The 27,609-nt window shown below is 48.5% G+C and overlaps 1 protein-coding gene across 1 annotated transcript in view; it reads right to left on the reverse strand.

Moving 5' to 3' along the window:
• SCN11A (sodium voltage-gated channel alpha subunit 11) overlaps positions 1–27,609 on the reverse strand; it is a 117,246-nt gene that overhangs the window by 19,303 nt on the left and 70,334 nt on the right. The window contains exons 14-20 of the mRNA XM_089331376.1: positions 23,999–24,370; positions 22,020–22,418; positions 11,339–11,449; positions 10,613–10,727; positions 7,813–7,967; positions 4,844–5,017; positions 51–152 (exon numbers count right to left, since the gene is read on the reverse strand). Coding sequence (XP_089187502.1) covers positions 51–152; positions 4,844–5,017; positions 7,813–7,967; positions 10,613–10,727; positions 11,339–11,449; positions 22,020–22,418; positions 23,999–24,370 — 1,428 coding nt within the window. The remainder of the gene's footprint in view (positions 1–50; positions 153–4,843; positions 5,018–7,812; positions 7,968–10,612; positions 10,728–11,338; positions 11,450–22,019; positions 22,419–23,998; positions 24,371–27,609) is intronic.

The raw sequence follows: 27,609 nt of genomic DNA on the forward strand, positions 1-27,609 counted from the left end.
CTGCTCTCCCCTGCTGCCTGAGCTCCCATCTGACCAGCTGGAGGACGTACCTTCATTCCTTCGAACTGCGACAGCGCCCGGAGTGGCCTCAGAGCTCGCAGAGTCCGGAAGGACTTCAAGGACTTCAGGTTGATGAGGCTGATCACAGACACCTGGTGGAAGAGAAGGGGCAAGTTGTGCACCTGCCTTGGTGCCCAGGGAAGCCGGGGAGGGGCTAAGAGCCCCTTTCCCAAGAGGCAGAGGCATCATGCCCACAGGAACAAGTCAGACCCTGCTGGAAGGGGGAGGGTAGATGGAGAAGCACGTGTCTCCCTGTCTGGCAATTACAGTTCACGCAAGCAGAAATCAGGCACTTTCATCACTGTGTACTTAATGGGGGTCAAAGAAATCTGAGAGATTTTGAACATCAGGCAATCAAAGACACATGGATGATATGTAGTGTGGGATCGGGATGGCTCCCTGTGTCGCTGTGGAGGCGAAGGCAGGCAGGGAGGATTAGCCAGAAAGAACCTTACTAGGACAAATGACCAAGCTTGAAACTGATGTGGATTCAGTGTTGAATGACGGCTAAATTCCTGACGTTGGTCATCGTCTAAACAAAACAATGTCCTTTTTAGGAAATACACTCTGAAGCGCACCAGGGTAAAGTGGCCTCATTCTTGCAACTGAACCTCCAAACAAGGAAAGGAGACGCAGATGGGTGGCGTCTGACTCCCTGGGAAGCGGGGAAACAGGAGCTCCTTACACTTCCGGAAATGGTGGCCAAAGGAAAAGTTACAAAAATGCATTATTTGTTCACAATTTTCCCCCCTTACTCAAATAGCTCCTTTCGGGGGAATTAGATGTGTTTTCCTCTCCCAGATGGGACAGGAACGCAGATTGGAAAGCTCTGCTGGCACTCTAAATCCAGACCTAACAGACGATGAACTTAAATTAGAGACCCTCTCCAGATCCTCAGCCACTCTTAGTAGTTACGGGGGTCCTCACAGGCTCTCCTTGAACACTGCTCGTCTGGACAGGAAGTGAGTTCAGATACTCACGACTGAGCTGATGTAAAGTTCACTATTACCTAAAAATACTCCCTAGTAATCCTCCCAGCTTCATTGCAGTAGAAACATATTTCTCAATCAAGATAAATTAAATGAGTTAGTAAGACAGATGAGTTACTATGGCAAGATTAAAAAATGTGTAATCAATCAAAAATGTTTCTATTTATACTGGATGTTACACACAGACTTTTTGCTTGTAGTAGCTTTGCTTGTCTGGAGAGTTTAACAGCTTTCCCACAAGTACTCCCACCTTGTTCCTGCCAGAACAGAGCATGGGGGACTCTGCATTACCAAATCCCCATCCTCACCGGTGGGGAAAGGCATTCTGGGGAGGACATTACATACCTTTTCGCCTGGAACCTCACCCCAGGCTATGCACCACCAGGAGGCACTGTTGAGACACTCACTTTAAAATACCACTTGTTTCCCACCCTACAACATCCTTCGAGTAGGAAATCTTGCGCTACTTTTTCCTTTTTTTTTTTTTTTAAAGTCTATGGACACTATTCATGTTCTACATCTTTTTTTTTAAGATTTATTTATTTATTTGCAAGTCAGAGTTACACAGAGAGAGGCGAGGTGGAGAGGCAGAGAGAGAGAGCGAGAGCGAGAGCGAGAGAGAGAAATCCTCCATGTCATGGTTCACTCCCCAGTTGGCCGTAATGGCCGGAGTGATCTGGAGCCAGGAGCCAGGAGCCTCTTCCAGGTCTCCCACGTGGGTGCAGGGACCCAAGGACTTGGGCCATCTTCTACTGCTTTCCCAGGCCACAACAGAGAGCTGGACTGGAAGTGGAGCAGCCAGATCTTGAACCGGTGCCCATATGGGATGCCGGCGCTTCAGGCTAGGGCATTAAACCCACTGAGCCACAGCGCTGGCCCCTCCTTTTTCTTTTTATTCTAACTTGCATTTATCACTCTGTACTGCTTTTGAAATCCATCACATTGATGTATATACATTATAGTTTGCTCCTTTAACTGTTGGCAATATTAAAGAATATGAATAGTCATGTTTTACAGATCCATTCTCCTTTGCTGAATATCTAGATTATTTCCATTTCATTGTTACTATGAACAACAATAAACTAGACAAACGTGTGCTTCTCTTGGGTACACACATGATGTTTTCCTTGGATCTATAACAGAAAGTAGTATTTATGGATTGCAAGTTGGACTTACTTGTAATTTTACAATAGTGGAAGACTTTCCCCAAAATGGTTATACTAATTAAATTGTTGGCAGTGATTAGAGATTGTTTTCCTATCTCCTTCTTAATATTAGACGGATCTAATTTAAAAATTTTTGCCAATCTGATGAACGAAAAGAGATTCTTCATTTTAATATGCATGTCTGTGCTAAGCGGTGTACATTTCTTTATGAAATTCTTAGCAAATTGTGTTCCTTTTGGCAACTGCCTGTTCATGTCCTTCTCCCATTCTGACCCGAGCTGTCTTTTTCTGAAGGCTCCGTCAGGAGTTCTGATACAGTGTGGATAATACTGAGCTTGATTGGTACATGGAAAATGCTGGTTCCCAGGCTTATGGCTCGTCTTTAATTTTAATTACAGTTCTGTTGAACAGAAAAAATAAAAGCTTTCATTTTGAAACTGATTTTTGTGGCTTATGTTTATGTTTTTCCAGTCCAAATTTATGAAGATGATTTTATATAATCCTGTTGACATTCAGATTTGTAAGATCAGTCTCACACATTCTCTCATTTAATCTCCACAGCAGTGTGTGTAGATAAGCAGTGTCAGGCAAGACTTATCTCATCACAGGTGAGTGAACCAAGCTCGGAGGATCAGCAATTTGCTTCAGGCAACAGCACTGATAAATGGTGAAGCTAAGATTCACACCTCCATCTGTGAACGATGCCCAGGCTGGTACTAGTAGTCAGTTACACCTGTGTGTGTTCCCTCTGTGGTTTATAAAGACATATAATTATAAGATTATTTTCTTGATCTATTCATTTTGTTATCAGGATTCTACTTCCTCGTTTATGAGGATTATAAGATTTCTCTCATTTTCTATTCTTTGTAACAATTTTAATAAAATTGGAGTTAACTGTTTCTTTGAGGTTTAGCGAACTTGCCTGCAGAACCACCAGGGCCCAGTACCTCTTTTTCGCAGTGTGGGTTTGGACCACTATTTTGATGTCTGTATGGGTTATTGCTAGATGTAGGCTTCTTATTTTGTATTTAGTCAGTTTGGGCCATTTATAGTCCACAGCTTCACTGTTACCCATGAGAAAATTAACCCCAAGAGAAGGGAAATGCTATGCTCAGGGTTACTCAGACATGCAGCAGGTAGGCTGGCTTTGGGTTCAGTCTCCTGTTCAGATGGCTGGCATCCAGAGTGCACAGGTCCCTTCAATGAAGAGAGCAGTCATCTTCTCACCTGGTTGCTAGGTAGGATGACTGCTGCAGAATTATTTGCATTGTGGAAACTGGTAAGGATGACACACGTGGATGTTTTTCCTTCCCTCCCTTGAGTCCTGTTGGAGCTGCTCCAGCACCCATGGCTCTCTAAAATTCCTGAATCAACGCCTCTCTGTGTCCACCAACAACATGATTTTCCAGTGAGGGCTGCTGACAACAAGGCTTGTGCTCATGCCATTTGTCTTATCCACTGCCTTATGCGGCAGGGACAAAGTGTACCTCCTTATCTCACAGTAGAAACAATGTGGGTGTTAAAATCGAGAGCTCTCGAGTGAGACTTACTGGGTTTGAATCTCACCTCTACTACTTCTAGCTGGGTAGAAGTATTGGACTCATTCTTCGGGGTATTGTTATTATTTTGAGGTACGATATGGGATGCTATTATTCCTCCTCTGCATATAGAGTCCTCACCCCATTTCCTGGACACCCTACTCAATCAGTCTTGTACCTCTGAATAAGGAAGAATAACAGTACCTACCCCCAAGAGTGACCATGATAACTAAGGGAGAGTACACATACAGAATACACTATAGAGCACGCCTTTGTAGGAAATCGGTTGACAAATGGGGTTCACAGTTACTGTTAGCAGCTTTATCACCACTCAGGGTCACCACTTGCATTCCATGACCTGAAACACGCTGCTGGTCCTGGGTTTCGGGTTTCCTCACCTGTCACATGGTAGGTGTTATATAAGGCTGCTTCTGTTGGAACACTGTTGTGCAGATTAAACGAGAGAATATATGTAAGAAATCCTTTTGTACTGCTCAACAGTCAAGATTGAAACCAGTCTCGCCTGTCGGTGCTGACCTGTTTTGAGAAGCCTTGAGAAGACAGGAAAAGCCCTAAGTGGACTAGGGCCTGGAAGACACTTGGAGTTATTTTAGGTCTTCTTTCCATGGAAGCAGTGCTTGTGGAGAGAAGTGGCTGGAAGCCTCCACGGAAAAGGCTGGAGTGGTGAGCACCTGAAGTGCGGTGTGTGTGTGAGGCAGGGGACGGCAAAGGCTGGCTCCTGACGGACAAGTGACAGCCACTTGCAAGTCCTGCGAGGAGGCAATGACAGCACAGAAATATCTGGAGAGCTGTCTATATGAGGCACGCAGGAAAAGCAGCATCCATGCAAGAATACTTCACAAAGTTTGTGAGAAAATGGGATTTAAAAATGTTTGTTTTGAAATATGTGCATAGTTGCTTCAAAACATGCATTTCCGGGAACTGGTTGAAGGCCCCTTATGCATAGATTTCAGAATTTTTTGCACCAGAATAAACTTCCATGAGCTCTGGAAGTACTGACAATGCTCCTCCTCCCTGGCCCCTGCACCCCAGCTTCAGCCTGCAGCAGACATCGAGGTGGTGAACTTACAATCACAATGACGAAATCCAGCCAGCACCAGGCACTGGTGAAATACTTCCTGAATCCAAAGGCCACCCATTTCAGACCCATCTCCAGGATAAAAATAAATGTGAAAATATTGTCGGTACAATTGAGCAATCTTTCAATGTTGGGCTGGTACTTAAGGTAAACATCTTCAAATACCTGAAATGATAAAACCATAGGCCAGGCTGAATATTCGTAAAGAGATCCTGCCTGACTTAAAAACTGTCTTGTGTATGCGATGAAAACTAGCCTCTCTCTGGTGCTACAGTTCTGCTCAAAAGGTATCAGGACTAAACTTTTCTAGCAGAATCAGTTCCTTGAGCCAATGAGAGTGGAGAAGGAAAACCCCACGCACAGGCTTCTGTGGTCTCCAGGTCCCCCAGCCCCGCTCCCGGCCCTCCGTACACACGAACGTCTCCCCTGCGGATCCGCACGCCGTCTCCCAGGCACCCCAAGCCTTTCAGCTCTTGTCAAGTGAGCCTTGGCAACGTTTCCAGAACCACTCAGTGGCACAGCCGCCCCTGGCTGGTGCAGGGGCTCTCCGCAGTGTCTCTCCGTGCCTGCAACACTCAGATCAAATGCCTCAGGCCCAACCTCTCACCAGACAGTGTGGCCGTTCACCACAGTGCTGCCCATGGTGTCTGGTGTGCTTGCCATGCCGTACAGTGTTCGGGAAATGCTGGACTAGAGCTCCTCACATAAATTACTTTGAGTATTAAACAGTTATTCATTGGACTCATAAAAATGAGACTCCCTGGTCTTCTGAGGCTCTTTTTGATGCTACATCCAAATATTTCACTCACCCACAGCATTGTGTGTACGATTCTGCAGGGTCTGTACAACTTGGGCACAATCTGTCTGGCCTTTACAGAGTGACTGGGCATGAAACAAAGGACAGAGGCGGGGCCTGCTACTAACTCTGATGAAGACACCTGGGCACACACTGAAGACAGGCGGGAAACCAGTCCTGCTGTTGGGGACCAAGGACAACAGAATGTCTGAGTACAACCAGCTTGCTTTCAGCTACCAACGGGGTTTGACGGGACAAAGGACGCCATCTCCTCCACCCCACTGGCTCCTCCTCAGCCAACATCTCAGCTTTGCCGACCTCTTCTGGAGGACACTCCTGTTCCACCGAGATGGCTGGGTGCCCGTGCCCGCGCCCCGTCTCTGAGCATGTCACTGTGAGCTGGCCTGAGCTGCCCCATCGACCCTCCCTGGTGGGCTCCAAGCTCCTGGAGACCAGGGGCTCGTCTGTTTTGCTCTTGAGGACAAACGGAGTGGAGCTGGGGACTCATTTTTGAAGCCAGGAACAAGCGGGCCAGCCAGCGTGGGTTGGCTCACAGACCGTGCACTTGAGTGACTCCTGTGTGCTGAGCCGGGCCCCCAAGACTACACAGCAGAGCTTCTCAAACTCCAATGAGCCCTTAATCACCCAAGGACTTACTATAATGAGATTCTGACCCAGCAGGTTCGGGGCGGGCCCAAGACTGCATTCCTGACAAGTTTTCAAGTAACGCTGATGCTGTTGGCCCATAGACCACATGTGTTGGCAATGCGTTAGATGTTTCCTGTTACAAGCACACACAGTGAAGTGGTCTGGACCACTGTCCGGGCACCCTCTGCATGTGTGTCCAGTCCTGCCCTGCTTAGCCTGCACTTGCCTCTCTGAAAGCAGATGAGAGCCAGGATTGTGTGCCCCACGCCATGTCTGATTATAAACTCTCTCTCCATGGCACCACAGGACAGTGTCCTTGACCTTTCGACAAGACCGCTGCTTTCTCTCTGACCAGCACTGGTCCCTTTGTGGGATGAAAACAACAACAGCATCAGCACAACCAGCATCCCTTGGATGAGAGTAGACCGCTTGTAAAAATGTGAACAACCAGGAGAGTACAAGTAACCACAGACCAAGAATCGGCAATCAAAACCAACCAAGGGAGTCCACTCCTGGGACGGGTCAGGGAAATGTGCTCTTTTGTCTGAGGAGTAGTCTACGCGGTGGGCAGTAGATAAAGGGGGTGCGTGTTGGTCCCGTCCCCACTGGGCTCATCTCCTGCCACCGGGAGATCTCACAGGGGTGAGGCACTAACGCAGAGGAGTAAGATGGGGAGCAAGACCTCTCCTTGTTCTTTCCACGTGGAGAGACCTACCGTGAAATGATCTGTCTCTGCAAGTGCGGGGGAACCCACGGCTCACAGAACAGGTAATAGGAGAGTTTAGTTCACAAGAGAGAAGAGGAGGGAGGGAGGGTGCAAAGGGGAGGAAGGGGGGGGGGGGAAGCAGGCCGGTGATAAGAGAGGAGATACTGCCCCTAGGGTTGGGTGGGGAGGCTGGAAGGGCCAGGAGGTACAGAGAGCCGAAGTTCACGGCTCCACGGCTGTGGAGGTGAATGGGTTCAGTTATTCTCAAGTCTCGCTGGCACTCGCACCACCCCCTGATGCAGAGAGCATGCACAGAACACGACAGCGCCTTGTTCTGCCATTCAAGGGATCACGGGTGGTGAGAAATCTCAAGGCAACTTATTGCGTCCTGTTCTGATCCTGTGTTTTACCTTTGGGGAAGCAGCACATGGCCTTCAAGAAAAGAGAGGGTAGGAGCATTGCTGTCTAGAGGAGGAAACATGTAGAATATAGGGAAAATGTCTAGAAATCTCCCAAGAATAAGAGGTAGATGGAGAGGCCGGGACCCAGGAGTCAGATTCCAGAAGTCAACTTACAGTCCTGGCTTGAGTTACTTTTCCCCATAGGCAAACCATCCTTGGCTTGGGGATTTCCTAGTCGGAGTGGAATCCTAGAAGCTGTGCAAAACTCTGCTCCCTGAGCCAACGTGCGGTGCAGATCCTGCTTCCACCTGGCAGGCCACATGCATAGCCGCAGGAGACCAGGCCAACACGCAGCTTCCCCCCAGGCTTCCCTGACGCTCAAGGCCCCCACCAGGCCACCGTCACTTACCAGCGTCCCACTGCTCAGCAGAATCACAAAGATAATGAAGCTCTCAAACCAGCTGTGTTTTACTATTTGGTAGCAGGTTTTGCGCAGGTTCCACCAAGTGGCCCAGGGGGACTTTCTCTTGTCCACGCTGCAGCATGGGCAACAGGAACTCAGGCCTGAAGGGGACCAGAAGTAGCACCATCATTAGCATCCCGCAGTACAACGCATTAATAGCCCCGTGCTTCGTCCCGTCCTATATTCATACCCTTACCCGTGTCGTCTGCAGTCTCCCCTATTTTTTAAAAAAGATTTCTTTCTTTGAAAGGCGGAGCTGCAGAGAGAGAGGGAGAGACAGAGAAAGAGAAAGAGAAAGAGAGAGGTCTTCCATCTGCTGTTTCACTCCCCAAATGGCTGCAATGGCTAGGGCTGGGCCAGGTCGAAGCCAGGAGCCAGGAGCTTCTTCCAGGTCTCCCACGTGGGTGCAGGGCCCAGGAACTTGGGCCATCTTCCACTGCTTTCCCAGGCACATCAGCAGGGAGCTGGATCAGAAGTGGATCTCGAACCAGCATCCACATGGGATGCCGGCACCGCAGGCTCTGGTGTGGGGTAACCCGCTGCACCACAGAGCCAGCCCCAGTCTATGGCTGATCCAGGTGAGTGCAGTGGAAGTCACGGTGTGCCAGTTCCGAGCCCCGGCCGTGAAGAGACTTTCATGTTTCCACTTGCTGTCTGGTGCCAACTAAGAAAGGCATGGTCAGGCCAGCCCAGTGGTTCTGCGAGGAGAGTGACAGATGCGTGAGGCAGGGCCTCGCTGCCCGGCTGACTGCCACGCAGTACCACTTGCAGGAAGGAAGCTGGCCGAGTTCCGCAGAGACAGGCAGTGCCAGCTCAGTGGCATCGGCACGTGGGCACCTTCACGTACCCTGCCGGCTCATGGCTCTCGTGCAGCTGTCTTTTGGGGAACAGTATACAGACGGTGTCCACTGGACTGCAGGGAACGAGAGAGGGGTGGCCACAGGCTTTGTGAGCCTCTCAAGCCACACAGGAAAGAATCTGCCACGTTACAGAAACATTCACAGGTAACTGCAAATGCATGTTCCAGTTAGACGGCCGAGCATCGTGCTCAACACGCGTGCCTTCCCCGTGGGTCACACCTCGTCCCCTGCTGTGCCTTCCCCGTGGGTCACACCTCGTCCCCTGCTGTGCCTTCCCCGTGGGTCACATCACCTCGTCCCCTGCTGTGCCTTCCCTGTGGGTCACACCTCGTCCCCTGCTGTGCCTTCCCCGTGGGTCACATCACCTCGTCCCCTGCTGCCCGTCTGCAGACCCTGCTGGTCCTCACACACTCCGCTCATGTTCTCTTCAACTTCTCCACAACCCGAGGGCTCCTCACTCTGCCACGTTCTCTCTCCACCTCTCAGAACATCAGCAGGTTCGTGCTCCTAACAGGGGCCGGCGCTGTGGCGTAGCGGGTGAGGCCACCACCTGCAGTGCTGGCATCCCATGTGGGTGCCAGTTCAGGTCCCAGCTGCTCCACTTCTGGTCCTGCTCTCTGCTATGGCCTGGGAGGGCAGTAGAAGATGGCCCAAGTCCTTGTGCCCCCGCACCTGTGTGAATGACCTGGAGGAAGCTCCTGGCTCCTGGCTTCGAATTGGCACAGCTCCGGCCATTGCAGCCAATTGGGGAGTGGACTAGTGGATGGGAGATCTCTCTCTCTCTCTCTCTCCCTCTCTCTCTCTCTTTCTCTAACCTCTTCTCTCTCTGTGTAACTCTGACTTTCAAATAAATAAATAAATCTTTAAAAAAAATACTACTAACAGACTATTTCTTTATTTATCCTGCACCTCTCTCCTTGTAGAAGCTACCTTTCTCCCCCACCTCCACGGGGGCCTCCTGTGCACGCCTGGGGGATCCATCCAGACGTCAGTTAGGAGAGCTGTGGCCCATTGGGAACCCTCAGCCTGGCGTCTGTCCTGCACTCGGGCTGGAAATAGGAAAGCCCACTCTTCGTATTCCTTCGGGGCCCAGTTCAAGCCCACACTTAAAGAGACCTCTCTAATTTTTAGATTAATTTATTCATTCATTCGTTAAACGTTGTATTTACATGCTTACCAACACTTGCTGAGCTGGCCTCCCTACACTGGAGAGACAATGCTGGCCTTTGAAGGACCTCCTCGGGAGACAGACACAAATAAACCGTCCATGTCTGTGTTGGAATCGAGGACCAATGAAGGCATCTGAAAGCAGGCACCTCCTGGGCTCAGGGCTTCAGGGGCTCAGGGGCTCAGGCATACGGGTTCCTCAGTACACAGCTCCTCTACGTGGCTGCCATTCACCCACGCAACGCCCGCAGCAGCGCTTTGCAGTGATTTTGTGAATGAGGCAGCCGCAGAGGGGTTAGCTCCCCTGAACGAGGCACCCGGTCACTAAGTGGAGAGGCCAGCCCTGGAACCTGACCCACCCTTCCGCTGAACTGAAGGGCCTAACCAAAATGGCCGCGTTTTTGTCTTTTCGGTCAATGGCTTCAGATGCATCCTGATGATGAATAAATGGGGGACTTCACAAAGTGCCAGACCCCCTGGCCCAGTGGGCTTTCTATGACAGTTCTCTGAAGAGTGTCTATCCTGCCTGTTGGCTGGTGTGAGTGCAGCCCACCAAAAAGGAGTTCCCCTCCACCTGGACCCTAAATTTGCAGACGCCCTCTCTTTGCTGTGGCCCCCGTAGAAACAGAAGAGGGCATCTACCCAAACCACAGAGCTTCAGAGAACACGAACCTCAGGCGAGGACCCCGTGTGCTGCGCGCAGGAGCCCCGGCACCTACCTTTGGGCAAGCACCTGTCCGGCTGCTTTCTGGGAGCCGTCTCTGCCAACCACCGGAAGGCCTCCTGGAGATCGATGGTGCTGCACTCCGAGAGGACACTGCTGCTGTCAGCCTTCTGCACACCAGAGCAAAGGAAAGGGGGCACTCACTGGACCCTGCCTCAGCGGAGAACAGCCGGCTCACGGTCCGAGCTGCTCGGGATGAAGCCACCCAGCCCGTCTTCCAGGTCTAAGGGGTGCAGGAGAGCAGCCCTCCCGGAGCGCGCTTCCCCGCGCTCTCTGACCAGCCCGACGCCAGGAGACAGCTGCCTGACCACGGTCCACGGCAGACGACCGGCCGAGCGTGTGAAGACAGCACTCACTCTTCCCTGAATACGGAGCAGAACCCTGAGAGCCTCCCGGCCCTAGTGCTGGAAACCAGGTGCGAAGACGGCTTTGCTGAGACTCACTGTCAGCCGCCTGGACTGCGTGATTACAGGCGCAGGCCAGTGGTGCCCACGGACGCTTTCCTCCAGAGATATTTGGTAATATCTAGAGACATCCTGCTCACCACAGCCAAGGGATGCTATTGGCATCTAGTGGGAAGAGGCCGAGAATGCGGCTCAGGACCCCAAAGTCACAGAAAAGCCCCCCACAACAGAGAATTGCCCGGGCCTTGGTTAGGTTCAGCTCTGGCAGCGGTCGCCCATGGCTGTCTTGTGGATGGGCGACATCCAGGGAAAGTCACCTTTTGGGGAGTCTGTGAAGTCAGACAAACATCTTCAGGGAACACGTCAACTTCCAGGCTTTCGACTCCAGGGCTGGAGGGCTTCTCGGTCTCCTGATGGGGCTCGCAGGCCTGACATGAAAAAGCCGAGGGAGGAATTAGTGTGCCTTTCGGACACCTCACTCGTGATGAAATAAGTCTGAATCCTACTTGCTTTTCTATTCATCATGAAAATAGTCTGTGGAACTGTTCTTTTTGTTTAAAAAAAAAAAAAAAAACTGCCCCTGGAGGCACTCAACATGAAACATACCAGAAAAACTATTAGAGGAACTCTGGTTAGGGTTGAAAACTCACTGTAGACTTACAGAATCAACACAGTTTGCTTCTGGTGAGACACTACCAAACAATTCAGAAGTGAAACTTATATGGGGATCTAATGTATTTTCTTTTCTTTTTAGACAGGCAGAGTGGACAGTGAGAGAGAGAGAGAGAGAGAGACAGAGAAAGGTCTTCCTTTTTGCTGTTGGTTCACCCTCCAATGGCCGCCAAGGCCAGCGCGCTGCGGCCGGCACATCACGCTGATCCGAAGCCAGGAGCCAGGTGCTTCTCCTGGTCTCCCATGGGGTGCAGGGCCCAAGGAACTGGGCCATCCTCCACTGCACTCCCGGGCCACAGCAGAGAGCTGGCCTGGAAGAGGGGCAACCGGGACAGAATCCGGCGCCCCGACTGGGGCTAGAACCCAGGGTGCTGGCACCACAGGCAGAGGATTAGCCTAGTGAGCCGCAGCACCGGCCAAACTAATATATTTTCAAATGTGCACTTTCAATTTAATGGTTAAATAATAAAAATAATAAATAGTACTGGTAGATAATATCATAAGATAGTAATGGGGTATTCTGATGTAAAATAAATAAGTAGAAGTGATGGAAGGAAATTTTACAAAGTAATTTTTTATCATTTGGTAAACATAGGCTTTCTTTAGCAAAATAGAAAATGAAAAAAAAAAAGACAGGAAAATATATCATTACATAAAAAGTAAAAGTAAATTTAGTCTGAGGATCTGTAGGGATATCTACAAAGGATGCAAAGTCACACCTTTGTGAGAGTTTCAGACATCTGTGTAGGAATGGAAAGAGCCTCCTGGGGCCAGGTAAGACCTGTGAGATCATGTGCTCTGGCCCTGTCAAGGCACCTGCAGGCAGCACTCAGAAGTCACAAATAAACCCACAGCAGACGGACGTTTAAACTAATAAGGCTGCGTGGCCTGCGGATGATGTTATGAATATCTTAACAGTCCTTGGCAAAAAAAGATTTACTCACCCCTCACAGTGCCTGTGAATATGAACATTGTAAGACCATAATTTTTTCAGAAGATTTTATTTATCTGAGAGGTAGAGTTACAGGCAGTGAGAGGGAGAGACGGAGAGAAAGGTCTTCCATCCACTGGTTCACTCCACAAATGACTGCATGGGCTGGAACTGGGCTGACCCGAAGCCAGTAGCAGGGGCACGAGCACTTGGGCATCTTCCACTGCTTTCCCAGGCCACAGCAGAGAGCTGGATGGGAAGAGGAGCAGCCGGGACACAAACCAGCACCCACATAGGATGACTGCTCCACTGGTAGAGGCTTAGCCCACTACGCCATAGCGCCAGCCCCGATAAGGTCATAATTTAAGGACATCTGTCCACTTTGAACACTATGTGTATTTATGGTACACACATAAACATGCACACTCAGAAAGAGGTAACGTGGATATGGGTCAGACCCAGAACAGAGATAAACTAGGAGACTCTAAAGCAGACAGCAGTGATGGTGCCTAAAGTACCCTATCTGAGGAGGGAGCAGAGGGACAGCCAAGGCTCAGAGCTCTTGGCGAGGGCGGAGTTCTGTCATCCAACAGAGGAAGCCAAGGCCCAGTGTCCTGGCGCAGCAGGTGAAGCCGCCACTTGCAACACCAGCATCCCACAGGGGTGCCAGGTAGAGTCCTGGCTGCTCCACGTCCTATCCAGCTCCCTACTAATGCCGCTGGGAAAGCAACAGAAGATGGCCCAGGTCCTTGGGCCCTGCAACCACATGGGAGACTCAGAAGCTCCTGGCTCCTGGCTTGGATTGGTGCAGCTCCGGCCACTGTGGCCATTTGGGGAATGAACCAGCAGATGGAAGATCTCTCTCTCTCTCTCTCTCTCTCTCTCTCTGCCTCTGCCTCTTTGTAACTGTGCCTTTCAAATAAATAAATAAAAAAAAAGCCAAAAGCACTGTGGTAAGCACCTGTAATTACAATTACACAGAGCTGCACACCTTCAGAAATGGAATCTGGGGCTGGCGCCATGGCTCACTTGGCTAATCCTCCACCTGCGGTGCAGACACCCCAGGTTCCAGTCCCAGTTGGGGTGCCGGGTACTAGTCTCAGTTGCTCCTCTTCTAGCCTGGCTCTCTGCTGTGGTCCAGGAGGGCAGCGGAGGATGGCCCAAGTGCTTGTGTCCCTGCACCCACATGGGAGACTGGGAAGAAGCACCCAGCTCCTGGCTTCGGATCAGCGCAGCGCTGGCAATAGCGGCCATTAGGGGAGTGAACCAATGGAAGGAAGACCTTTCTCTCTGTCTCTCTCTCTCTCTCTCTCTCTCTCTCTCTCTCACTGTCTATAACTCTACCTGTCAAATTAAATGGAATCTGGGCAGGTCTGCCCACTTGTTCAGTGACAGGAGCTGCAGTGTGCATGGTGCCACCGTTAGACAAGAACCCCACATTGGCAACATGTGAGGTGGTTCCAAAAGGGGTGCCCATAAGTGTGCACTAGAGACAAGCACAGAACCCGGACTATGAACAGAATGTCAGGACCTCCCACTCAAGAGGTGATATTCTGAAATACACATAATACACATATTCTGAGAAAAATAAAATTGAAATCAATATCCTCAGAAAAGAACAATTGGGCAGCGAATTTGCTGTCGGAAGTTAAGAAAGGAATATAAAAATTTGAAAATGTCTTTAAATGAGTAAGAATAGAATTTAATTTTTTAAAGAGGTCATTCACTTCCCTGATGGAAGCATAAGTGGTAAAGATTATAAAACGCCACGGACGTCTCTGGAGACTGTCCTGAGCACACAGGGAAAATGACACATTTGTTCAAGAGTTACCACAGCTCAGAACATCAGAGCCTGCAGCACTGAGCCCCAGAGAAGTTTTATGGAGCTCCAATCGAGGCGGATCTGGTCAAGAATATGGGGCTCCTTTTACCATCAGTTATCTCTCTTTCTTATATTTTGATACTTATGTGCATTTAAAATTTTTTTTCTATTTATTTATTTGACAGGTAGAATTATAGACAGTGAGAGAGAGAGACAGAGAGAAAGGTCTTCCTTCCGTTGGTTCACCCCCCCAAATGGCTGCTACGGCCAGCACTGCGCCAATCCGAAGCCAGGAGCCAGGTGCTTCTCCTGGTCTCCCAAGCGGGTGCAGCCCTGCACGTGCGTGGGAGACCTAGAGGAAGCTCCTGGCTTCAGATCAGCTCAGCTCTGGCCATTGTGGCCATCTGGGGAGTGAACCAGCAGATAGAAGACCTCTCCGTCTCTATCTCTCTGTCTCTGTCTCTCTCCCCCTCTTGCTCTCCTACTGTAACTCTTTCAAATAAATAAAAAGGAAGATAAAATTTGTATTTAAAAAAAAAGTAAAGGATTGAAACACTGAGGTGATGTCACAGGCGAGAGGAGCTGAATGCGATGTGCTGTCTTAGATAAACTCCGGGGACAGGAGAACTAGGCATTAGACACAGATCGAGGACATCTGAGCAATCCACTAGTTAATGGTGCGCGGCTGAGGGCTGAGCTGCCTGCTAGTGCACACCTCGGGACGCCGCCGGTGACAGCTCGGGTGCTTGGGTCCCTGCCGCCCAGCGGAAGGCCCAGACTGAGTTTGTGTTCCTGGCATCAGGGTGGCCCAGCCCTGGCTGTTATAGGCAACTGGGGAGTGAACCAGTAGATGGGAGATACCACTCTCTGTTTCTGCCTTTCATATAATAAAATAAATAAATAAATTTTAAAAATTGAAAGAAATAATGTATGGATACTGGGTTATTAATTGTGTCTTATTAATGTGAAATGTTGATCATTAAGCAAACTGGATGTGGAATACATAATAACTCTCTGGAGTAATGTCACAACATTCCAGTGGACCCAAACTATTTTAAAATGAAATGTTATACACAAGTAAAAAAATAGATTTAACAAAATTATACAAGGAGTGCATTTAAATATGAACATATATACAGGTTAGAAAAAAAAGAAAAGAAAAATCCATGCAAGCACTAAGCATAACAGTAATGGATATGCCAACACCAAAGTACACTCCAGAACAAAGAATGATGTCAGCGATAAAAGGGAAAATTTCTTAAGGAGAAAGAGATGACTTTGTCAAGAATATATAATCCCATGTATATAACTGATAACCTGAGCTTCAAAATACATGAGGTAAAAAAAAAAAAAAAAAAAAAAAAAAAAAAAAAGGAAATCCACAATTACAGTTAGAAATTGCAACTCTGCTCTCTTAGTATCTGAAGAAAATGAAGCAACGCTAAGGACACAGAAAGTCTGAACAACACTAGCGGCTGAGTGACCTGATGGCCATCCATATCGACCTTCACCCATCCTATTTGTCAATAAAAATGCTATCATCTAATTTTAAAACACATAAATTAACCAAAATGGAACAATAAGAAAGGTGGAAGATTCTTATATCTATTCTTGAAAACTTGAATTTGCAAGAAAGACATATCCCCAAAACACAAGTCCAGGTCCAAATAGCTTTACTAATGAACCTGTCAAGCACCATGGCAGAAATAATATCCATTACACACACACTGCCTCAGAAATAAGGAAAAGGAGTATTTCTCAACTCATTTAATGAAGCTCTTGGTGTCCTGGTATCAAAACCCGAAAAATACACTGTAAGAGGAAAAATATGCAAACAAAATCTGTAACAAAATATTAGCAAGTTGAATCCAGATGCATACAAAGGGATAATATACCACAACTAAGTAGGGATAATATAAGGAATGCATATGTGGCTAAACCTTTAACACAAATAAGAAAAAACTCCATGACAGTCTCAATAGGCCAGGACATACATTCAGAATTCCCACCTTTTTAAAAAGGATTTATTTATTTAACTGAAAGGGTTACAGAGAGAGAAGTCTTCCATCTGCTGGCTCACTCCCTAGATGGCCACAACAGTCACGCCTGGGCTAGGCTGAAGCCAGGAGCCCCTTCCAGGTTCTTACATGGGTAGCAGGGCCCGTTTGGGCCCTCTTCTGTTGCTGTTCCCAAGCTATTCGGAGGGAGTTGAATCGGAAGCAGAGCATCCGGGATACAAACCAGCACCCAGATGGGATGCCTGCGTTGCAGGAAGCAGTTTAATTTGCCACACCACAACAGCAGCCCCATATTTTCATATTTAAAAAAAATTTCTCAGTGAACCAGGAATAAAAGGAAATTTCTCAGCAAAGATCTCACTTAATGTAAAAGATCAGTCCTTCTAGCTAACACCAAGAGCAGGGCGAAATGTCCTCACTGACCAGTCCTTCTGGCTAACACCAAGAGCAGGGCGAAATGTCCTCACTGACCAGTCCTTCTAGCTAACATCAAGAGCAAGGCGAAATGTCCTCACTGACCACTCCTATTCAACATTACCCTGTAGGTTCAGGCCAAAGGAATAAAGCAAGAAAAAACATACGCAGATTTTCAAGAAGTAAAATTACGCTTTCAGGTGACATAATTCTACACATAGAAAGTCCTAAAGAATCCAGAAGAAAGCATTTAGAATTAACGTCATTTTACCAGTGTTGCCAGGTATAAGGCCTATATAAGAGTCAGTGATATTTCTGTACACCAGTAAGGAACATTTGAGCATTAGTCCCTTTTCAGATCCTATAACAAAATACCCGAGACTGGGTACTTTATAAAGAAAACTTCCCTAATCTTGACAAAGATATGAACTTCCAAGTATAGGAAGCATGCAGAACCCCAAATAGACACGATCAAAGATCTTCACCACGACATATTATTCTTAAACTTTCAAAAGTAAAGCACAAAGAAAAGATCCTAAAATGTGCAAGAGAGAAATGCCAGATTACCTTTGACGGAGCTCCAAATAGACTGACAGCAGATTTCTCATCAGAAACCCTACAGGCTAGCAGAGAATGGAGAGAAACAGTCCAGCCCTTAAAGAAAAAAAACTGTCAACCCAGAATACTATATCCACTGAAGCTCTCATTTTTAATTGAAGATAAAATAGAGACCTTTCGGGGCTAGTGCCATGGTGCAGTAGGTTAATGCTCCACCTGCGGTGCCAGCATTCCATATGGGCGCTGGTTCTAGTCCCAGCTGCTCCACTTCCAATCCAGTTCTCTGTTGTGGCCTGGGAAAGCAGTGAAAGATGGCCCAAGTCCTTGGGCCCCTGCACCCACATGGGAGACCGGGAAGAAGCTCCTGGCTTCAGATTGGCGCAGCTCCAGCCATTGAAGCCATTTGGGGAGTGAACCAACGGAAAGAAGACCTTTCTCTCTGTCTCTCCCTCTCACTGTCTGTAACTCTACCTCTCAAATAAAATAAAATAAATAAAATCTTTTTAAAAAAATAAAGACCTTTCAAAACAAACAAAAATTGGAAGAATCTGTCACCATCTGGCCAGCCTTATAAACGGTAACCAAGGATGTGCTACACCAGGAAATGGAGAGAGAAAATAAACATCATGAAAGAACATGGAAGGCCGGTGCCGCGGCTCACTAGGCTAATCCTCTGCCTTGCGGCGCCGGCACACCGGGTTCTAGTCCCAGTCGGAGCGACGGATTCTGTCCCGGTTGCCCCTCTTCCAGGCCAGCTCTCTGCTGTGGCCAGGGAGTGCAGTGGAGGATGGCCCAAGTCCTTGAGCCCTGCACCCCATGGGAGACCAGGAGAAGCACCTGGCTCCTGCCTTCGGATCAGCGTGGTGTGCCGGCCGTGGCGGCCATTGGAGGGTGAACCAATGGAAAAAGGAAGACCTTTCTCTCTGTCTCTCTCTCTCTCACTGTCCACTCTGCCTGTAAAAAAAAAAAAAAAAAAATAGAATGTGGAGGCAGAAAAGCTCCCAGTAAATACAGAGGAGAGCCGAAACAAACAGCAGGAATACCTGTGGGGAAATGGCAGGACCATGTCACTACTTATCAATAATAACCTTGAATGTAAGTAGACTAAATTCTCTATTTAAAAGATACAGACTGGCTGAGTGGATTTAAAAACAAGACCCTTCCATATGCTGCCTATAAGAAATACATTTCAGCAATAAAGATATACACAGACTGAAAGTAAAAGGATGGAAAAAGATATTCCACACTAATGGAAAACAAAAAAAGTTCAGGAGGAGCCATCCTGATATCAGACAAAAGAGACTTCCATGCAGAAACTGTTAACAGAGACAGAGAAGGGTCCTATGTAATGACTAGGGGATCAATGCAACAGGAAGACGTGACTATAGTAAATGTACATGTAGCCAGTACCAGGGTGCCTGGCTATTTAAAAGCAATGTCAACGGATGTGAAGGGAGACACAGACTCCAATACAATAATAATGGGGACCTCAACATCCCCACTTTCATCAATGGACAGATCAACTGGGCAAAAAATAAACAAAGAAACAACAGAGCTAATGTACAATATGGACCAAATAGACCTAATTGATATCTACAATCCCAAACAAAATCCCCCCAGATGACATGATTCTCTATATAGGGAATCCAAAAAACTCCACTAAGAGACTATTGGAACTCATAGAAGAGTTTGGTAAAGTATTAGGATATAAAATCAACACAAAAAAATCAATAGCCTTTGTATACACAGACAATGCCATGGCTGAGAAAGAATTTCTAAGATAAATCGCATTCACAATAGCTACAAAAATAATCAAATACCTTGGAAAAAATTTAACCAATGATGTCAAAGATCTCTATGATGAGAATTACAAACATTGAAGAAAAAAATAGAAGACACAAAAAATGGAAAAATCTTCCATGTTCTTGGATTAGAAGAATCAATATCATTGAAATGTCCATACTACCCAAAGCAATTCAGATTCAGTGTGATATCAATCAAAATAACAAGGACATTCTTCTCATATATAGAAAAAATGATGCTGAAATTCATATGGAAACAAAGGAGACCCTGATGGCTAAAATAATCTTATACAACAAAAACCAAGCCAGAGGCATCACAATATGAGATTTCAAGACATACTGCAGAGCAGTTATAATCAAAACAGCCTGGTATTGGCACAAAAACAGATGGATTGACCAATGAGACCAATAGAACAGAACAGAAATGCCAGAAATCAATCCATGCATCTACAACCAACTTATCTTTGACAGAGGAGCTAAAACCAATCCCTGGAGCAAGAACAGTCTGTTCAACAAACGGTGCTGGGAAAACTGGATCTCCATGTTCAAAGGCATGAAGCAAGACCCCTATTTTACACCTTACACAAACATCTGCTCAAAATGGATTAAAGACCTAAATCTATGACCCAATACCATCAAATTGTTAGAGAATGCAAGACATTGGCAAATGCAAAGTGTTCCTGGAAAGGACCCTAGAGGTACAGGCAATCCAAGTCAAAATTGACAAATGGGATTACATCAAATTGAGAGATTCTGCACTGTGAAAGAAATGTTCAGCAAAGTGAAGAGGTAATTGACAGAATGGGAGAAATTATCGGCAAACTATGCAACTGATAAAGGATTAATAATCAGAATACATAAAGAGATCAAGAAACTTTACAACAACAAAACAAACAACCCAGTTAAGAAATAGGCAAAGAACTTCAATGGACTGTTATTTAAAGAGGAAATCCAAATGGCCAACAGACACATGAAAAATGTTTAAGATCACAAGCCATCAGGGAAATGCAAATCAAAACCACAATAAGGTTTCACCTCACCTCTGTTAGAATGGCTCACATACAGAAATCAACAAACAACAAATGCTGGTGAGGATGTGGGAAAAAAGGTATCTTAATCCACTGTTGTTGGGAATGTAAACTGGTGCAGCCACTGTGGAAGTCACATGGAGGTCCCTCAGAAGTCAGAATACAGACCTACCATACGACCCAGCCATCCCACTCCTGGGAATTTACCGAAGGGAAATGAAACCAGCACATGAAAGAGCTATCTGCACCCCCATGTTTATTGCAGCTCAACTCACAATAGCTAAGACAGGGAATCCACCCAAATGCCTGTCAACTGAAGACTGGGTAAAGAAATTATGGGATATGTACACCATGGAATACTGAATAGCAGTTAAAAAAAATCTGGTCATTTGCAACAAAATGAATGAAACTGGAAAACATCATACTTAGTGAAATAAGCCAGTCCCAAAAGGACAAATACCATATGTTCTCCCTGATCTGTGGTAACTAATAGAGCACCCAAAAGGTAATCTATAGAAATGAAACAGATACTTTGAGATGTGATGACTTTGAACAGCCCTTGTCTAAACTATTGAGGAACAGGTTTTTTCTTACTATTTGTTGAACACTTTACTTAGTATAGAGTTAACTGTTTGTGTATAAAGCTAATTGAAAACAGATCTTGGCTGGCGCTGCAGCTCACTAGGCTAATCCTCTGCCTGCGGCGCCAGCACTCCAGGTTCTAGTCCTGGTTGGGGTACGGGATTCTGTCCCGGTTGCTCCTCTTCCAGTCCAGCTCTCTGCCGTGGCCCAGGAGGGCAGTGGAGGATGGCCCAAGTCCTTGGGCCCTGCACCTGCGTGGGAGACCAGGAGAAGCACCTGGCTCCTGGCTTCGGATCAGGGCAGCCCAGCAGCCATAGCGGCCACTTGGGGGGTGAACCAACAGAAAAAGGAAGACCTTTCTCTGTCTCTTTCTCTCACTGTCTAACTCTGCCTGTCAAGGAAGGAAGGAAGGAAGGAAGGAAGGAAATCTTATTAAAAACAACAAAATGGGAATAAGAGAGGGAGGAGGAAGTGGGGTGGGAGTGTGGGTGGGAGATCAGGTAGGGTGGGAAGAATCACTATATTCCTAAAGCTGTATTTATGAAAGTCATGAAATTTGTGTTCCTTAAATAAATGGTTTCTGGGGTGAAGAAAGTAAATTCTAATCCGCAGGTGGTGGTCTTAAGGGAGAGCTGGTTGGGTCATCAGCACGCTGGGCCTGGCAGCTTTGTCAAAGGGGCCGGCGGAGCTGGCCTGATGCTGCACTCGGGGAAAACGCAGCAAGGCACCACCTAGGGAGGAGGGGATGGCCGTCGCCAGATAAAAACCCTTCGGCACTTTGCCTTGGACTCCCCAGCCTCCCAGAGATGAATTCGTGTGGGTAGAAGCCGCCGGACATGGCCCCCACACTGCCTCCCTGTCCACGGGAGGGAGCCCCGCACACTGGGCTGTTCCCAGCACTCTCTCCCGTGGGATGCGCCTCATTCTCCGCACCCCCTCTTCTCCAATCCCGGCTGCACACTGCTTTCAGGGTTCAGCCGCAGGCTTGCTCCCTCGGCGCCTGACTCCTCCCTCTGTGGCCCTGCGCAGGACCATGGACAAGGCCTGCCCCGGGACGAGTGTCCCGCCCTGCACCTTTCTCGTGATCCCTCCTAGTGCTCCGCACAGAGAGGCAACCAGGCCCCGCGGGACTGCAGCTTTGCACAGCCCCTGCGTCAGGGGGCCTTCAGACCTGCTGTGTGGCGGCCGCCGGATCATCTTCTCCGAGAGAGGTGGTGTCGTCCTCTTCCGCGAGTGGGGCCAGCCAGGCCCGACCGTGTCCAATACTCAAGAGCCTTGGTCCGGAGGCCGGGGCACCAACGGCCTCCCGGGGCTCGGGGCCCCCTCTCTTCCCTGAGGCCAGGGCGATGAGGTCTCTGCCTGCCGGCCCGTCCGTTTGCTTCGGTGAGCTTCGCTTCCCGCACCGCCTTCGGCAGAAACGCCCGGCCAGGAGAACCAGGCGCGCGAAGGCCTTGCGGACCCGGTCCAGGGCCAGCTGGACTTTGGTTTTCCTGGTCTCTTCTTCCGCGCTTCCGCCCCTCTCCTCACTGCTGAAGGAGTTGAGCAGCAAGGCAATGAAGAGGTTGAGCACCTGGGGAGGCGTGGACAGGGAGAGGGAGACGTTCAGCAAAGGAGAGAGCAGGTTTTGAAAACAAACTCTCCCCAAGACTTAGATCGGAGTCACAGGAGAGTTCTGTCCTGCTGTCCCTTGAGGAAATAAAATAAAGATTAAAGGACTGAGGAAGGAGTGGAGGCCATTATGGAAGGTGAAACCAAACTTGAAACAGCACACAGCCAAATGCGGTGTATGTCAACGTAAGCGACAGGACTGTGTAGACCCGGCCAGGCTAGTGCGGGATGGTGCACCCTCGGACAGCATCAGAGGTGTGTATTCCTTGGGGAACAGCTAACTCAGGACCGTGAAGATTCCCTGGAATTGCCCCAGGGGTGTGAACCTGACCACACCTCCTGGATCCCCTCCTGTTCGCCCACGAGAGCTGGTGTACTTAGTGCAGCGACTTTTAGGTCCCACTGCTCCCACCCCAGTGAGGTCTGGGGCCTCGGCCAGAGGAGTGCAGACCGACTCGGCAGCCCCCTCGCTGCGGCACACCTGACTTTCCATCCAGATCATTCCTCAGCTTCCGCTTGGGCTCTGCCTGACACTTCACCCTCCAGTCCACCCTCTTCCTCTCTGCACGTTCCTGTTCGTGCTTCTCGCCAGCCTTTGGGGAGAAGCGCCTTGCAGGGTGAGTGGAGCCAGTCACAGCTCGCCAGCTTCCCCACGTCTCTGCCCAGTCTCTCCTCCTTTCGGCTGGCCCTCTCGCCTCCCAGGTGGTCTTCTCGGTGCCACATCTCCCCCAGTCCTCTCTCAGTCGTTCCCCAGTCACTGTGATGTTCTGCTCTTAGGAACTATTGAATCAGCACTGTCTGTGTCCACCTTTATTAGGTCCTCAGGCGCAAATGGCCACGTGTTGAGAGCTAATTACCTTTGCAGCACAGGCCCATCCTTGACCAAGGAGATTCTGTGTTGTCTTCTGTCTCCTCACATCCCCAGGGATGTGCCCCTGATTAGCCTCCCCATAACTATCTAGGATCCAGCTGCTCTAGGCTCAAGCTAGCTTACACAGGAAGCGAATGGAGCAAAACAGGAAGTCTGAAAACCAAACAGGGACCGACTATGACACGAAGGTGGGTTCTGTTCCACCTTTCCCCTTGTTTTCCTCAGGACTGGCTTCAGCTCACAATTGCGTAATATTTGCAGCTCATTCAGGGGTCACAGTTCTAAAAATGCCCAGGGGAAGTAAAAAGACCATTTTCCCTCCTGCATGTATGGTTAAGAACAAGCACTCTTCCCATGTCCTCCTAGTGTACATCCCTTTATGTCACATTGGCCAAATTCAGTCACAAGTGCCTACCTCAGCCGATCACTGGTGCAGAGAATCCGGCTGTCCTGGAAGAGCCATCTGGGACAGACTAGCTGTTGGGGCGTCAGTCAACATGAGCACAATGTGTCAAGAGACGTGGCTTCATGCTTATCGTACTTCCCTCCCACTAAAGCAATGGTGATTTCCGAAGGTTCACTGGGGATTATCCCTAGAATCACACCTTTCACTAATGCACTTGAGAGGCATGCATTTTCTTTTCTTTGAAGGAAAGAATTTAAGGACTCACCACAAGTTTCCCTATCACCATGATCAGCACAAAGATGATCACACACAGCGGCGCCTCGGTGTCCATCTCCTGCATGCACTCCCACATGTTTTCGATCCACTCCCCACACAGGATGCGGAACACCACCAGGAAGGAGTGGTAGAAGTCCCCCATGTGCCAGCGTCGTGCACAGGACTCGCCAGGGTTACACAGCTTCCTACTCTTTACAGAACAGAACTTAGAGCCAAAAAGCTGCATGCCAACCACAGAGAAAATGAAGACCACAATGGCCAGGACCACCGTCAGGTTTCCGAAGGCTCCTACAGAGTGTCCAATTATCTTAATCAGCGTGTTTAGAGTCGGCCAGGACTTGGCTAACTTGAAGACCCGGAGCTGTAAACAGACGACAAATAAAAACAAAAGTAGTCAGTTAAAGGTGCCCTCCCTCCGGTACTCATGGTTTTCAAACTCTTCTCGTAGTTACCAACTTTCTGTCCCAATCTAGTACTTATCTGCCTATACTTGTATATTTGATTTGATTTTTTTAAAAAAAAGATGTACTTATTTATTTGGAAGGTATGATTACAGAGAGAGAGAGAGAGAGGAGAGACAGAGCCAGAGAGAGAGAAAAAAAAATCTTCCATCTGCTGGTTCACTCTCTGAAATGGTTCAGCAGTGACAAAGGCCGGGCCAGGCTAAAGCCAGGAGCCCAGAACTCCACCTGGGTCTCCCACATGGGTGCAGGGGCCCAAGCACTCAGGCCGTCCTCCACTGCTTTCTCAGGTGCATCAGCAGGGAGCTGGATCAGAAGTGGAGCAGCGGGAACACCTCTCTCTCCCTGCCCCTCAAATACACTGGATAAGTAAAAACTTATAAAAAGCATAGAATGTACACTTGGGTACTTAGGTACTAAATCAAATGTGGTACTCTGTAGCCTTAGAAATCCTATCCTTGAAAAAAAAAAAAAGCAGTAAACATCTTTGAAAGATGACAAACGCCACTGCGCTGGTGTGGATGTCCTCACTGAACTGCCGCAGAGCAGTGTTGAGAGGTGGGGCCTGGGAGGGGATTAGGCCGGGGTCTCTGCTCTCAGAGCAGTGTTGAGAGGTGGGGCCTGGGAGGGGATTAGGCCGGGGTCTCTGCTCTCAGAGCAGTGTTGAGAGGTGGGGCCTGGGAGGGGATTAGGCCAGGGTCTCTGCTCTCAGAGCAGTGTTGAGAGGTGGGGCCTGGGAGGGGATTAGGCCGGGGTCTTTGCTCTCAGAGCAGTGTTGAGAGGTGGGGCCTGGGAGGGGATTAGGCCGGGGTCTCTGCTCTCAGAGCAGTGTTGAGAGGTGGGGTCTGGGAGGGGATTAGGCCGGGGGTAGGGGTGTCTGCTCTCAGGGACAAGGTTAAGCGGTTGCTGCAGCAGTGGGCTCCTGATGAAAGGTAAGTTCAGCCGCCCCTCTGTCTCGAGCAGTGCACGGGCTGTCCCCAGACCCTGGTGCCAGGTCCTTGGATGTCCCAGCCTCCAGAGCCACCAAACAAATCTATTTCTTTATAAATTACCCAGTCTGTCACAATGTATTACAGCAGAGAAAAAATGGACCAAGAAAGCTGGTACAGAGACGTGGAGCTGTTGCTATAAAAACACCTGGAATGCACAAGTGGCTTTGGAACTGAGTAACGGTAGAGGCTGGCAGGACGTGGAGAGATACGCAAGGGAAGGACTAGGTCGCCGTAAATGCAGCACTGGAAGCAACTGGTGAGGAAAGCTTTAGGGAAAGTCTACATCGTATGAGTTATGTCCGTGTTACGACAAGAATGCCGGTAGAAATATGGACATTTACATGTGGTCTCAGACATGAGGAACAAGGAATTAGCAACAGGAGTAAAGGCTGTCCTTGTTACGCAGTCACGAAGAACTGGTTGAGGCTGTGTCCATGTCCTGGGGCTTTGTGGACTGCAGGACTTCAGAAACACGAGGTAGGATGTCTGGGGGAAGGAACATCTAAGGGGAAAAGCGTTTCAGCTGCTGTGTGAGTACTTTAAACTCTATACAGTGAGATGCGAAAAGAAATAAACGATTTAAAGACAGAACTTAATTAATTTATTTTTATCTTATTTATTTGAAAGACAGAGTTACAGAGAGAGGTAGAGACAGGAAGAGAGGTCTCCTGTCTGCTGGTTCACTCCCCAGATGGCCGTAATGGCTGAAGCTGCACCAATCTGAAGCCAGGAGCCAGGAGCTTCCTCCAGGTCTCCCACGGCAGTGCAGGTGCCCAAGGACCTGGGCCATCCTCCACTGCCTTCCCAGGCCATAGCAGAGAGCTGGATTGGAAGAGGAGCAGCCGGGACTAGAACTAGCGTCCATATGGGGTACTGGTGCTTCAGACCAGGGCTTTAACCTGCTGCACCACAGCGCTGGCCCCAGAACTTACATTTAAAAGGGAAGAAGAGTAGAAGGATTTGGAAAACTCACAGCCTAGCCATACAAAGAGTGAAAAAACATGTTAGGGAGAGAATATTAAGGGCCAAGGACCTTTTGCTAAAGGGATTCCTAGGACCAGAAGGAAGCCAGGTATCACTCATCAAGACAGCAGGAGAAAGACCTCAGAGGCATTGCAGGGACCTGCCAATCACAGGCTCAGCAGTTAGGGGCTTGAGGGAGAAAGGTCCCTGCTCCCCAGATTCCAGTGCAGCCCTGGCCACCGCACCTGCCTGCAGGTATGGCTTGCGCTAGCACTCTGGGAGCTACAAACCGTAACCTGGTGGCACACAGAATGCAAGTGCAGGAAGATGACTTTCTCGACATGGATTTCAAAGGATGACTTGGACAGCAGATTTGTCACAGAAGTGGAGCCGCCAAGGACAGCCCCTACAAGGGCAATGCTGAGGGGAGCCACAAGGGTAGGCCCCCCTCGAGACCCTGACACTATAAAGCTATGAACATGTAATGCCGATCTGGGAGAGCAGGCCACACACAAAGTGAAAAGGCATTTGAGAGAGAATATTAAGGTCAAGTGATCTTTAGTTAAAAAGACTCATATGGACAGAAGGAAGCCACGTGCTATTCATCAAGACAATAGGAAAAACATTCAAAGGCGCTGTGTGTGTAAGCCCAGCAAAAAACAGGAGAGTGAGGCCCCTAGGGCCTTAATCCCTTCGCCCCTACCCTAGAGTGTCCAAAGTGTGAGAAACGAGGAGACTATTCCAAGCTTCAGGATGTGTTGTTTACCCTATTTGGTCTTAAACCTAACTGGGCCCAAGTCACCCTCTTTGTGCCTACCTCTCCCTTTTGAAGTGCCTGTGCTGTCCCCTGCCTGCCTGTCCCACAACCGTGTTTTGGAAGTAGACTGCTGGTTTGATTGTGCAGGCTCACAGCTGGAAGGAATTTGCCTCAGGATGAATCATGCCTTGATTCCACTAATATCTGACTTAGAAGAGACTCTGGACTTCGGATTTTTTTAGAGTTGATGTTAGAATGAGTGAAGTTTTGGAACTACCAAACGTCTGAAACAGAACTAACACCTATTCTTTTTTTTTTTTTTTTTTTTGACAGGTAGAGTTACAGAGGGGGAGAGAGAGAAAAAGGTCTTCCTTCTGTTGGCAAAAATAACACCTATTCTTCTCAAATTATCCCGCAAGTTGAAGAG

The sequence above is a fragment of the Oryctolagus cuniculus genome, chromosome 4 (assembly GCF_051225735.1).
Source record: "Oryctolagus cuniculus isolate XC-2025 breed Fujian yellow rabbit chromosome 4, ASM5122573v1, whole genome shotgun sequence".
Lineage (NCBI taxonomy): Eukaryota > Metazoa > Chordata > Mammalia > Lagomorpha > Leporidae > Oryctolagus > Oryctolagus cuniculus.